Genomic DNA, 13,577 nt, shown 5'->3' with positions numbered 1-13,577 from the left:
AGGAAAGCAGAGAAGGAATGAGAAGAGCCTTGTGCTGGTGTTGGCAGAGGGGGAGGTGAGCTGGTGAATCCTCACCATGCAGATCCTGACAACTGTCCCACTCACCTTGCACTGTAGCCCTTGGAGGCCCACAGAGGAAGTCACATTGTAGAGTCCTTATTTACTGTGTATGTGTAGTGGAGTGTCACTCAGTGTGTTATTCCATGAAGTAGTCAGCTACCCTCTATGCTTACATGTAGCTCTTTAAAATGACATCTGTATGTCATTGGCTTCTTTTTTTAATTACTTTATTGATTAAGGTATCACATATTTGTCATCCACCCCCCCCCCATTCCCATCCCAAAACCCCCCACACGCATGCCCCCATCCCCCTGTTGTCCATGTGTATTCCTAGTATCACATGAGCTCACTCATCTAGGGGAAATGATGAACAACATAGACTGAAGAACAAGAACAGCATTGATCAGACCTCAGAGGGAAGGTAGGGGAGCGTGGGGACAAGGGAGATAGATCAACCAAAGGACTTGTGTGCTTGCATATGAGCCTAACCAGTGATAATTGGCTTCTTATTTCTTTTTAAATTATAAGGATAGCAGTACAAAGGCATTGCCACAGAACATGTAGAAAATAGAAAATATGCACTATTTGAACACTACCACAGTTAGTGTATATATTTTTGCATACATATTTTATACTAGAGGCCCAGTGCATGAATTTTGTGCACAGGTAGGGTCCGTAGGCCTGGCTGGTGATCAGGGCTGATAGGGGCCTTCCGGCTGCTGGCCAGGGCCTTCCTTTGTTCTGTGCTGCCCCTGGTGATCAGTGCACATCATAGCGAGCGATCAAACTCCCAGTCTCCCTTTTGAACTCCCAAGGGGACATTCTACATATTAGCCTTTTATATATATAGATGATTGCAGTCAAAGCTTAATACATAATTTTTACATGGATTCTGTACCCCAAGTATGTATTATGCAGCTGTTATGTATCCAGTCAGTCCTGTAAATAATATTGGTAGTAATGATGTCACAATATATTCATAGATGCTTACAATTTTCAAAAGCACCATCTCACATTTGACATTTGGTCCTCACAGTTGCCCTGGGTAGTAGACAGGCATAGGTTATTATGCATGTCTTACATAAGTGGGAGTTAAGAGATGCCCTTCCTGAAGTTATCTAACACATAAAGAATAGTAACAGAATCAGAACACAGTTCTACTTGGCCATGCTGATTCGCCTTGTCAGGTATTGTGACTGCCCTAAAGGAATTGCTGGTTTTGTTGAAAAAAACAAACTCCAGTGAAAGTCAGTTCTGTCTAACCATGTAAGTGATCAACTGCTACATGAGTGACAAAGGAAATGTGCTGAGATAAGGAAACCTTGCAAGCAGCTTGGAATAAATGCCTCTGAGAGATACGGGGCTTGTACTGTGTGTAACAGTATAATTAAGAAGGAGAGGGCTTACCCAAGATTAGCCAATTCCTAGCGAAAGAGCCACAGCTAAAATCTGTCTCCCCTACCCCCTCTCACTTTGAATTTGAACTGGGCAGTAATCGGTTCAAGCAGACAAGCCCAATGGTCAGGTGATGATAAGACACAGTTAAAAAGTATGATGATAGTTGAACCCATGAAAATAAAAGAATTCTGATAAAAGGGAAAAGAGAAGAAAAGTTGGTGACTGAACTTGGGCAAGTACCAAAGTTAGAGCGTAAGAAGAAGAAAGCTACCTTCTCCATGTATGCTGGGCCAGCAGAGGGAGTGAAAAAGCCAGTGAAGGCTAAAAAAAAAAAAAAAATAGGAAGAAAAAGACCAGGACATCTTATGTAACAGAAGCAAGTGATGCAGATGGTTTAAGAGGTGCTGATGTCAATGATGTCAAGTATCACATGGTAAGAGGGCTGAGAAAATACAGAAGTCACTGAAACTCTTTCAAAAGATAGTTTCATGGTGTGACTGATGAGAAAGGTGAGATTTCAAGTGATGAGGCAGTAGACACAGTGGGCAGACACCACATGTTCAAGAAGCTTCTCAGTAAAACACTGCACTAAAGTTAAGGAGGCCACCGGAATAATGAAATGAAGGGAATAATGAATGGATTTTATAATATCGGGAAACCATTATTCTTGGTTCTTGGGGGCTTGGGTGGGTAGAGAGGGACAAAAACAAAACAACAACAAAGTACAATTCTAGCTCAGTAAGTTATTGAAAAAGAGTTTTTCTAAAAGGATCATTTCTCAAAGTAATTGATAAGGACACTTTTGAGGGGAAATTTCTGACTTCAAGTAGCTAACTCTTTAAGAAGTCTAAAAAAATGGCCATGAAATCTAGTTTCTAGTTATTGAAAACCTGTTCCAGCCCTTTAATGATTTCTTCTAGTTGTCACAGAAATTACAGTCAAAGGTAAGAGAGAAGACTTATTAGATAATCTTGTCCATTCTTCTTCCCAGTGCAGAGCTGTTACCTATTATGCATTTCTAGTCTGGAGTGCTTCTCACTCTGTAAGTGAATGATATTTTTACCACTTTCCTTTGAATACTATTTCATAATCCTGTTGACCGCACTGTGAGGAAACTCTTGATACCCCAACCCCAAAGTTCTTTCCCTCTGTGTATTTTCACACCATTAACAATTTGTTCTTAGTAACCTCCCTTACCTCACAGCCCCATCCACTCTTTTCCATGTCCAGTTTTCAGTTTCTGTGCATCTGGAACCTTTTCTCAAACATCTAGTAGATATATCATTCTTCAGGGCATATTAGATCTACTGTATTGGAAAAGGATTTTAATGTGATAAATAAAAAAAGAATCTTCATAATTTTGTATTTCTAATAATGAAACTTTCCCATTCTCATGTTCCGTCCACTGTCTCAAGATTTGGGGTGGGAGGAAGTAATAAGGACAGTGAAGTTTTAAAGAAAGGGACAAGCTTTTCTAACTCATGATCCAATGTCCCAGTAAAATGTGTTGCCCAATTACTAACTAGATAAGTTAGAACATCCTACGTAGAGAACATGAAACTCTTAAGATAGCACAAGAATTGGACCATGTTTTCTCCAGAGCTAAATATGAAGCATAAACTGGTTGTGTCCTCTGATGTCCTTGAGAATGTGCTACCTTAGTGTTTACTATTATGGTGCATCTGTCCCTACTGTGAGGGGTTTGGGCAACTGTCCATTTGAGGTTTTATCATGTGCTACCAGACATTTTTCTTCTCTAATGACCTTTTACTAGTATGTTCCACTGGCTCCAGACTTTCCTTAGCCCATTCCCCCAAGCTTTCTGACCCCTGTCCTCATGGGCACATTCCTACCACCAGCCTCAGGCCCCAGTTGGTACCCTCTAGTCAACCAAAACCTTCCCTGTGACCTATTACAGCACTGATTCCCTATCTTCACCTTTCACTCAGACTTGATCACTCAGTCTTCAGCAGGTAAGTGTGACCTTTAGAGAAACCTCCAACATGTTCAACAAATGTTGCTTTAGTAACTGCAATTTTTCAACAGGACCTTCTTTCCTGGTAATTTATGATTATCCCTGATTTACAAAGTAGTAGATCATAAATTAAAGTCAGGTCTTAGATCTATTTTTATTGGCATGCACTGAGGGTTATTTTTTCCCTTCTTTTTCTTATTTGAATGCCTTCAGATGGGACTTGTGTTCTTTAAATGCTCAACATTATTCCCAACAACCCCCTGTATTCTTTTACCTGGCCAATTTTGTTAATGTGTAGTAACTATCTAAATATCCTATAGCCAGTTCCAGTCCTGGTAACACCTGCCAAACCATTTGCCCAGACTTTCTAAGTTCTCCTTCGTTCCTACCTATCTATCCTGTGTCCTCTGGCAGATTCCCTACTATCTATTAGAACATTATCCTTAACTCTTTGCTCAATATACTAATTCTTCCTTGAGACCTATCTATCAGTAAGAAATTTCCCCCCAACAGGATTCAACTACCCTAATGATTCTACCGCCCCATATATGCAGGTCTTTGATAATTAAACTTGACCTTCTGTTAAATCACTCTCCATTTTGAGTCCTAATATCAAGTCTGAAAGGATGAGGTAAATTTTTCTTCTCTGATTTTAAATAAAAAAGACTATAGAAAGAAATATAAATAGCCAAGCCTCAATATTGCATGTGTTATTGGTTTGCTGTACAATTCTTCATTTTTAGTTTCCAAAGAAAAGAATTGTCCAGCATTTTCTTTATCTACTGTTTGCAGTTGTGTATAAGGATATAGTCCTACTCAACTTAACCACTCCTAACAACTCTATCTCACTTTCCCAATAGGCCTTGTTTACACACACACACACACACACACACACACACACACACACACATTACTAGCATAGAATTATAAATCATCCTGTGTATGCTTTTCAGAAAATTTGTCATATTTTAAATAAAACTTGTTAAAGTAGCTACAGTCAAATATCATTTTTGGTAACAGTTAAATCAAAACCTGGACAAAAACCTAAGATAATTTGCACCAAATTGCCATTTTTGCAGAGAATTACTTGGTTTTCTGGGAGCTGTAGCCAGGAGCCTAAGTTTTAGAATTATTTTCTACTGCTGGGAAAATAGAGCAATTACTTATAAAAATTGATCTACAGTTATAAATGTAAGTGATGACCTCCTTTTTAGAGTTTACGGGACCTGGTGCTTTTATTGAAATGCACAGAATCTACATAAATATCTATTTGTTTTTTAATTTTATAGGAAATCAATGTGTTGACAGTTGCATTGGTCAACCAAGACCGAGAGAACAACATCGAGAAGAGAAGTCAAGGCTTAAAATCAGAGAAAGAAGCTCTACTAATTGGTAAGGATGTTCTGTTTTTCTCATCTGTTCTTTTAAGTAATTCTTAGGTAATTCAATTAAAAATATTTAACTCACCTCCAACATGTTAACAATTTAAACAGCGTTGCCTTCTGGGCAGAAGGGAGAGTTATTCATCAAGATTATATTACATACGTTTCAAGTTAGAAATGTACAAATCAATGGGGGTTTTGCTCTTCTGTAACCATGTATATTAGTTGTTTGTCCGACATAAAACTGAGTACAGGAAGACAGATTAATATGCATCCCACATGTTATGAATCTGAATTTCAAAATTGGAAGACATCGCTTCTAACTAGAAACCAGGTTGTGTCCAGTCCAAGAGTACCAAACAAAGCCAGATTTCCCAGGCTCAAGAGAGGCCATGTCCTGAGGCCAGTCCTATAATGCAGATGTGGGGGAAGAACAAACTCCTCTGTCTGCAAGGTTCTTCTGGCTGGTCTAATCACCAAATAGACGTGAGGCATATTAGCAAGAGAAATAATCAAATTTAATTCATACATGTGAGTGGGAACCCTGCTTACGTGGGAGAGTCAGAGACCCCACGTGCAGAAGAGGTTGACATGGAAAGGGGATTGAGGCATATAAGACATCCTGCGCTAGAGACGTGGAAATACGCCTTGAGGGATTCAAAGGTCCAATGCAGAATGATAGGAAGAGCAGATGTTTAGTGAATAAAAGTTTGCCCTGCCATGAAGGCGGGTGAAAGGTTATCACTGAAAATCTCTTATGGGTAAGTCCTCCAATTCAAATTCTTCTAGGCACGGAAGGGTTGGGGGCAGAGTTTCTCCTGAGCCTGTGGCTAAAGTTGCCTTTAGCTCAAAACAATCTGCATAGCACAGAAGCACATCTTAGGGTGACTTTTGTCTGAAACTTCCTGGAAGTCTGACACTGCAGAAGTTGGGTTGCTAGATTATTCTATATGTCATTGAACCAGTCTCAGTCTTGAGGAAAGCTCAGTTCAGGTAAACAGTTATGTCTCATTTCAGGAGGCAGTGATGCAAGTAAGCTCCCAAGGGTAAGCCTGTGGTGCAAGCAGTCAGGTATTTAGTAAGAGGCCTCTCTATGGAAACAAAGTTTCATGTTTAGAGCAGACTATAATCTCCGTTTCTGAGTCCTGAAGGCAAGGTGATCAAGATTTCTAGTTGTCTGTTTCGAATCATCTTCATATGGCGTGAGGGTAGGAGTGACAGTCTGATAGATTTCCCTGGTCTGAAGTTTGACTGTCTGTGGTGATCTTTCTGTAGCAGGAACAAAGATTGTACATAGATGAGTTGTTGTGGTGATTTCTCCGAAGTCTACGTCAAGTTGTCCCACTTCAGCTTGCCTGGCCTTGACAAACAGGCAGTTTCAGTCTCCGATGATTCTGAGTCAATGCATGGGAAAATGAAAATGTTAATTTGGAGGACTGCAGCCAGATATTTAAGAAAATTATAAAAATGCAGGACCCAGTTTAGTTTATAGGCAGAAAAAAAATTTTTTTAACTGAAAAGACAATAAACAGCACTAGAACCTAATATCCACAGAGGTATATTATAGTTTCTATTGAAACAATTTTCTCTCTAAAATGATCCTCATTTTTTTGTCAAAGATAGCCAAATGGAAATGAATTTATTTGCAAAATAAGTCTAGTTTCAATAAACTTGGCCTGATATAAGTCCAGTAAGAATAGTAATCAACCACATAGGCTCTCTTAAATTTGCTTTGCTGGACTTTTTGGAAGGAATCTTCAGATGGAATTTTAAAGTCCTCTCAAAGCTAAGAAGCCAAGCTGCATACTAGCCATCAGACTTTGCCTACAATAACTCTAGATTTGGGGTTAATTCCTTTCTTCTCTGGGTTCCCAAAATATCCTGAATTTCTTTCTTGCATCTCCCAGCAAGCAACTTTCATTCCTTATCTAGAAAGACCACGGTGAACCATGGTTAGCAAGGTACCAGACTGTTTTTTCAAGCTGGTACCTTTTTTAATTCACTGTTTTTATTGGCTTTCAAAGTCAATCTTAATTTCTTAAAGCTTTCTAGTCATATATGAGCTTATTAATTTCTCTCTCAAATTTGACATTCCAATCAAAGCTCCATAATATATCTAGTTTCCAGTTGTGCCCTGTTATAAAGAGAACAGATTCCTATTGAACATATGCAATATATATGTATATATATACTAGCAGCCCGTTTGCACGAAGATTCGTGCAATAGACCTTCATTCACCTGGCTGCCTGCACCAGTTTTCTGCCGGCACCGGGGACCCAGGCCTTGGCTGTGGCCACCGCCTTCTGCCTTCTTTCAGGGTCGGGGCGTGGCCCCAGGCGGCGGCCTTGGGCTCGGCTGCACCCAGCCTCCCTGCTACGGATCGCAGGAGCTGACCCCCAGTGGTTGCCTGCGATCAGTGCAGGCTCCCCGCTGGTGCCCACCAGAGTCTTTCCCGGCCTTGAGCTTGGCCGCACCCCAGCGTCCCTGCGACGGTTTCCTGGTGGGTGTGGCTGGTGGGCGTGGCTTGTGGGTGTAGCCAAGGTACGGTCAATTTGCATATTACTCTATTATTAGGTAGGATCTCCATGAAAATAAAATTACTCAATTATTGAGTTTGTAAAGTCTGGAGGGATCACTTAGAGAAAAAAAAAATAACAAAGGTGTAAAGCAGAAAAATTTGTTATCTGGAAAACAAGATTTTTAAAATTAGCAATATTTCAAGTAAAATGTCTAAAATTATGACCCTTCTTATCTGTCCATTCCATCCTGTGTAATTAAACTTGGTTCACCTGATTCTAGTTTTCCCATTAGTTCTATCAACCTTGCCTGAAAATTGAGGGTGATACGGCCAGTGATAATTCCAAGAAGTTTGCAAGGTTGTCCATCAAAGCTCATATGTTTTACTCAGTGAAGTGGGTGCCTCGCTCACTAGAGATTTTGGAAGGTACACCCCAAGTGGGAAAACACTTTTTCTAATCATTTAATAGTTTCTTTGCCACTGTGAGGACATCAGCCTTGTGACAAAGGAAAGCTTCAGCTCATCTAGGAAAACATTCACACAACGAGAATATACTGTTAACCCGGATGAAGTGGCAAGTGAACGAAGTCCAGCCCAAATGAACTACGGTGGATGAAGGAATGTAAAAACTGGAAAAAATGCAGGGAGCCAGGAAGAACCACGCAGCTGTGCTGGCTTTCCTGTAGGCCCAAGTATTCATGTCATTTACAGTCACTGTTTACCCATCTTAATTTCTATGATTCAGGAGCAGAGTGTTGCCATGTTACAAGGACATCAGGATGGCAAAAGTCTGGCAATAAGAGGTCATTTATGCAAAAATACGATGGCCTTCACCCACGAGTGCCACAATCTGATACTGAGGTTCACCTGTTTTAGTGTGTCCCTCAATTTTGATGACCTTTTGGTTCAGGACATTTCAGATTTTCAGCAATTTTACAAGTATTTCTAGAACATTCATAACATAAACTTACATAAATACAACATAAAGAAGGCTCAACATTATTTTTTTATTTGACAATGCTGCTCATGTAATTTCAACACACCAAAATAAGCCTAATTTGTTTAACATTTCTCTTTTATAAGGAGACAAAACAGACTTTTTTGAGGTGTTCCAGGGGCCCTTCTGGAACACCTCAAAGTCATTCCCCAGTCAATACTCTTATTTATAATTTAAATTTTGGGAAGTTTGTCAAAATATATAAAGAGATTTGGACATTTGACTTAATAGGATCATAAGTCATTATGAAGTGATATTTATCCATTTGACCAAAGTGGCAATGAAAATTTTTGAAGAAAATACAGAAGTTTACATAATTGTTAGCAAAACTTAGTTGTTACTACCGAGGAAATTCAATTTTCTTAATAATCAAGGACCTGATTGAGACAATAGAAAACAAATTATTGTGATAAAGCACAGAATCGTGGCTCCGTGTTTTCATGGTATCAGCAGCAGACCAATAGTCCTTTTCCCAGAAAACCAGACTCTGATTTTGTATCACATTACTTGTGATATTTTAATTTATTTACTTGATTAAATTTCAGTCTTATTCAGCTTCACCACACATAAAACTTCCATTCTCAACATTCCTTTTTTATAAACTTTCTAAAACTTACTGTGTCCCTTTTAATACATGCACACACATTCAGAAATAACCAGGACAAAATTCACTTCCCTTAACAAAAACACATCTTCATATCTCATACCATTTTCTAAAAGGCAAAACTTACACTATTTCTCTTGTATATAGTTCTTTTTCCTATTATTTTTAATTTCTGTAGCCTTAATTACATATATCAGAATTCATAACCTTAAAAAAACTTAATATCTAGGGAAAACTAAGAAGTAAATAATTGTGTATTATCTGTTATACCAGTATTTTTTTAGGTTCATACATTTATAAACACATTTAAAAATTTCTAAAAATATATTTCCTCATAGCACATTTTTTAATGTGGCATAAGACATGATTGCTAATGGACCTGGTATTGGAGAAGAGCATGGGTGGTCTTTCCCTGTTAATAGTGGGAGTGTGGTTCTTGAAGTGCTGCTGGAATAAGCATTTCTGGAGGCTCTTAAAGGAGGGTGAGATATGGTAGAAAGCTTTATTTTTTCAAAATTACATTCCTGGCTATCTAAAGTCCCATTCCGGTCACGGAAGAAGTGTAGCTGGGGTTTCAGTAGAGCTAAAAGCAAAGCCAGTGTCCAGAGTTTCCTTTCCATGTTGGAGCTGGGTCCAGTTCAGTACCAGGCTGGTTGCAGTCCATTAGTCCATTGTATGTGTGGGTCCACATGGCATGGACCATGGGGGAGATTGTAGGAGAGCCAAGAAAACATGCCCCAAGCAACAACAGTCCCAGGAAAGCCAAGAGAAATCAAGAGCACAATAGAGCAAACTCCTTTGTTAGGGGCTTAAATATTTCACATTTCATGCCCTTGCAGTGGCCAAGCCTATTCTGCCCAATGACCTTTTCTCAGGTGTGACTGACAAACAAGTACCTTCCTTATGTCACCCCAACTTTACTGGGCATGTGTCTATCTCCCCTCCATTGGATCCCTGGAATATGTAAAGTTGTAGTGTCCTGGCGAAGCTGCCCAAATGACATGCCTATAATACTTGGTCTTCTCTTTGCTCCTTTTATGTTATTAATAACTAGGTAATTACAATGATATCAGACACAAATATCTTTAGTTCCTCTATAATAAGCAGAAAGTAAATAAATCTGTGTTCAGTAATTAATGATTCATTATTCTATTTTATTTGGAAATGGTCTAGACAGTCAATGAATATCCATCATTTAATTTAGCTAGCAATACTTTATAGTTTCAGGTTACCAAAGAGATTTAGGAAACAACTTTTAACAATATAATTATTGCTGAAGAGTTCACCTAAAAACCTTTTATCCTATTTACATTTATTTAATTTACTTGTTCCTAACAATTAAGATTAGATTACTCGTGAAAACTTCATCAAACCAAGTTTTTTGCTGATAAATCTTGCAACAGAGATATCATCAACTTATTTAATAAACCCAGGTAGAACAAAAGTAGTATTTAATGCTGCTGATTCTAGAGATATGCCTATTCATACAAACTAAACTAAAAAACCAACTTTAATATCAAATATTTTTCCAGATCACATGATTCTGAAAAGCACTTGGATTAGTTTCTATTACATTTTTGAGAATTTTCATATAAAAGCTTGTTTAAGCCAATATAATAGAGCTCTTTTTAAAATAAATCAACAATAGCATGCAGAGGTAGAAAATATTATAATACACATTAACATACAGATACACAGATCTTTTAGCCATAAAACAAATGTCACTAATTTAGAAAAAAAACAAACACAGTTTGAGTAAATTAAATTGAACTGCTCAGATGACTGTTTTTTTGTTTTGTTTTTTCCTTTTAATAAGAACTAGAGGCACAGTGCATGAAATTCATGCACGGGGCGGGGGGGGGGTGCGTCTCCTCAGCCCAGTCTGCACCCTCTCCAATCCGGGACCCCTCGGGGGATGTCGGATATCCCACTCACAGTCCTGGACCACTGGCTCCTAACTGCTCACCTGCCTGCCTGCCTGATCACCCCTAACTGCCCCTCCCCCTGGCCTGATTGCCCCTCACTTCCTCTATGTACTGGTCTGACTGCCCCTAACAGCCCCCCCTGATGGCCTGGTCACCCCTAACTGCCCCCCTTGCTGGCCCAGTCACCCCTTACTGCCCCCTTGCTGGCCTAGTCACCGCCAACTGCCCCCCCTGCCAGCCTAATTGCCCCCAACTGCCCCCCCCCCCCGCCGGCCTGGTCGCCCCCAACTGCACCCCCCCACCAGCCTGGTCACCCCTATCTGCCCCCCCTGCTGGCCTGGTCACCTCTTACTGCCCCCGCTGCCAGCCTGGTCGCGCCCAACTGCCCCCCTCTGCCGGCCTGGTCGCCCCTAACTGCCCCACCCCTGCCAGCCTGGTCACCCCATGCAGCCTGCTTGTTTAGTCATTTGGTCGTCCCTCACTAACCCCCCTGCTGGCCTGGTTGTAGCAGCCATCTTGTGAGTGTGTGAGGGTTAATTTGCATATTACCTCTTTATTATATAGGATTACCTCCCTGAAGTTTGCATTTTAAAAGATGGCCCAGATAAGAGTTCTTGGAGGAGACTATGTATTTACATCTCAAAGGTGCAAGGAAAGAATGCAAGCACCTCCTAGAAGGACTTTGGTTTCATAAAGCCAATATTTGTAAGCCTTTTGAGATGAATAGGGTAGGTTTGGGAAATAAAAAAGGAATTGGTATGCTTTGAGTTGTTTCTAGAGACACAATTCTGGCCCTGTAAAGACTTCATTTGTAGAAAATAAAAAGGACAGTTGTTTTATAATACCTGAAGAAATGGGTTGCCACCTCAATGTTGGCAGAGGCCTGACAAATTCATCTGCCCATTTTTGGAAGCTTTCTTCCCCCCTAGATAGATTTCTTATCAGGCCCTGACATTAGTTTCCAATTTGTACAAATTTCTAATCAAAAAGTTGGTAAATCCTTTTGAATATTTTGTCAGGTTTCAGTTGGGGCATATAGTAAATATTTCTAGCATTATTAAACAAGTCCTTGGACCCAAGAGAGAGCAAAGGTTACTACCTTCTAGAGCCTTCCCTCTGATAGCCAAAAGAAAGAACTGATGGCCGTCATGTCCCAGTTCCCCAATGAGACACAATGTCTTTTTCCATAATACAATCAAGTAAAAGAGATGCAATCAACCAAAGTTGGCATAACTTTTTTAAAATATAGTTTTTATTGATTTCAGAGAGGAAGGGAGAGGGAAGAGATAGAAACATTAATGATGAGAGGGAATCATTGATTGGCTGCCTCCTGCACGCCCCCTACTGGGGATCCAGTCTGCAATCTGGGCATGTGCCCTGACCAGGAATTGAACTGTGATCTCCTATCCTAGTTCATGGGTCAGCACTCAACCACTGAGCCATACCCGCCAGGAGACATAACTTTTTAAAAAAACAAAAAAAACAAAGCCTGTTTAAATATTTTATAATCGGTACAAGGTTTGTGTTCACAGTGTTTCAAAAGAAAGGCCAAATTCAATAGATCAGAGTTTTGGAGCAAGGAAAGGTTTATTGATTGCGAAAGCCTAGCTCAAGAAGGTGGAAGAACAAATTCTCAAATCCAACTTTTTTTTTTTTAATATTTTTATTGATTTCAGAGAGGAAGGAAGAGGGAGAGAGAGATAGAAACATCCATGATGAGAGAGAATCATTGATTGGCTGCCTCCTGCAAGTCCCCCACTGGGGGTTGAGCCCACAACCTAGGCATGTGCCCTTGACCGGAGTGAACCTGGGACTTTCCAGTTAACAGGCCAACGCTCTATCCACTGAGCCAAACCGGCTAGGGCAAATAAGAAAGCTAAAAATTCAGGCATCTTATGTATCAAGGGAAGGGAGGATGGGTGAGGAAGAGGTAGGTGGGGACTGTAGAAAGCCAGGAGCTGAGGAAAAACACAACACTTCTAAACCCCTTTGTTCTTGGTCAGTCTGTTGACACCTGCTGATCTGAGTTGGTTCTGGAGTCATTACTTAGTGCATGTTTCCCCACCTCTTCACGGACAAAGGCACAGCTCTAGTTAATTAGCATACATATAGCAGGAGTTATTAGCAAACTTGAAGGCCAGAGAGAGGAAGCATTTCACTCTGTTACAATTTCAGTTTTCATAATCTTCTCCTTTCATGTCCATATTCTTTTAATCTAATTGCAGCCTGCGTCAGGACTTCACCAATGGGTTTTGGTACCACAGTTCAGGAATTCCCATATAAAGGCTTTCTGGAAATTTCTCTTTTCAATCTCCTGATCCTTTTACCCACTCCTGAGTAAAAAGGCTTTGAGTCCCCAGCAAGGGGTCAAGCTGTGGGACCATGGACCTGGTATTTAACCAGCCTGACTGTTGCCCACAGAGATTGCTGGTCAGGTTTCTCATTGCAATCTCTTCCTCACAGTCTTTTCCATTTCTCCACTCGAAGCAGACTTGTTTGGAGCCCTTTAATCGTAGGTGACCAATGGGATCACCTTGGCCCATTCGGCCTTTGGTAGTGCTGAGCTAAAATCTTTGTGTTAACTTCATCAAGGTTCACTTTATTTAGCCCTTTTGCTTTTCCCCCTAATTGGCACATTCCTCATACTAGCTATTGTCATTTTAGCTTACAGTTTTCTTGAAGGCTTAGCAGCAGTTTGATAGCCATTAATGGAGTTCA

The 13,577-nt window shown here is 40.1% G+C and overlaps 1 protein-coding gene across 2 annotated transcripts in view; it reads left to right on the top strand.

Annotated features, from left to right (window-relative positions):
- ENOX1 (ecto-NOX disulfide-thiol exchanger 1) overlaps positions 1–13,577 on the top strand; it is a 587,874-nt gene that overhangs the window by 551,610 nt on the left and 22,687 nt on the right. For both annotated transcript variants that reach the window (XM_079778563.1, XM_079778564.1), the window contains exon 15: positions 4,723–4,825. In XM_079778563.1, the coding sequence (XP_079634689.1) occupies positions 4,723–4,825 (103 nt within the window). The remainder of the gene's footprint in view (positions 1–4,722; positions 4,826–13,577) is intronic.

The sequence above is a fragment of the Cnephaeus nilssonii genome, assembly GCF_951640355.1.
Source record: "Cnephaeus nilssonii genome assembly, chromosome: 8".
Lineage (NCBI taxonomy): Eukaryota > Metazoa > Chordata > Mammalia > Chiroptera > Vespertilionidae > Cnephaeus > Cnephaeus nilssonii.
Note: the sequence above shows the minus strand (reverse complement) of the source record. Positions and strands in the feature narration are given on the sequence as shown.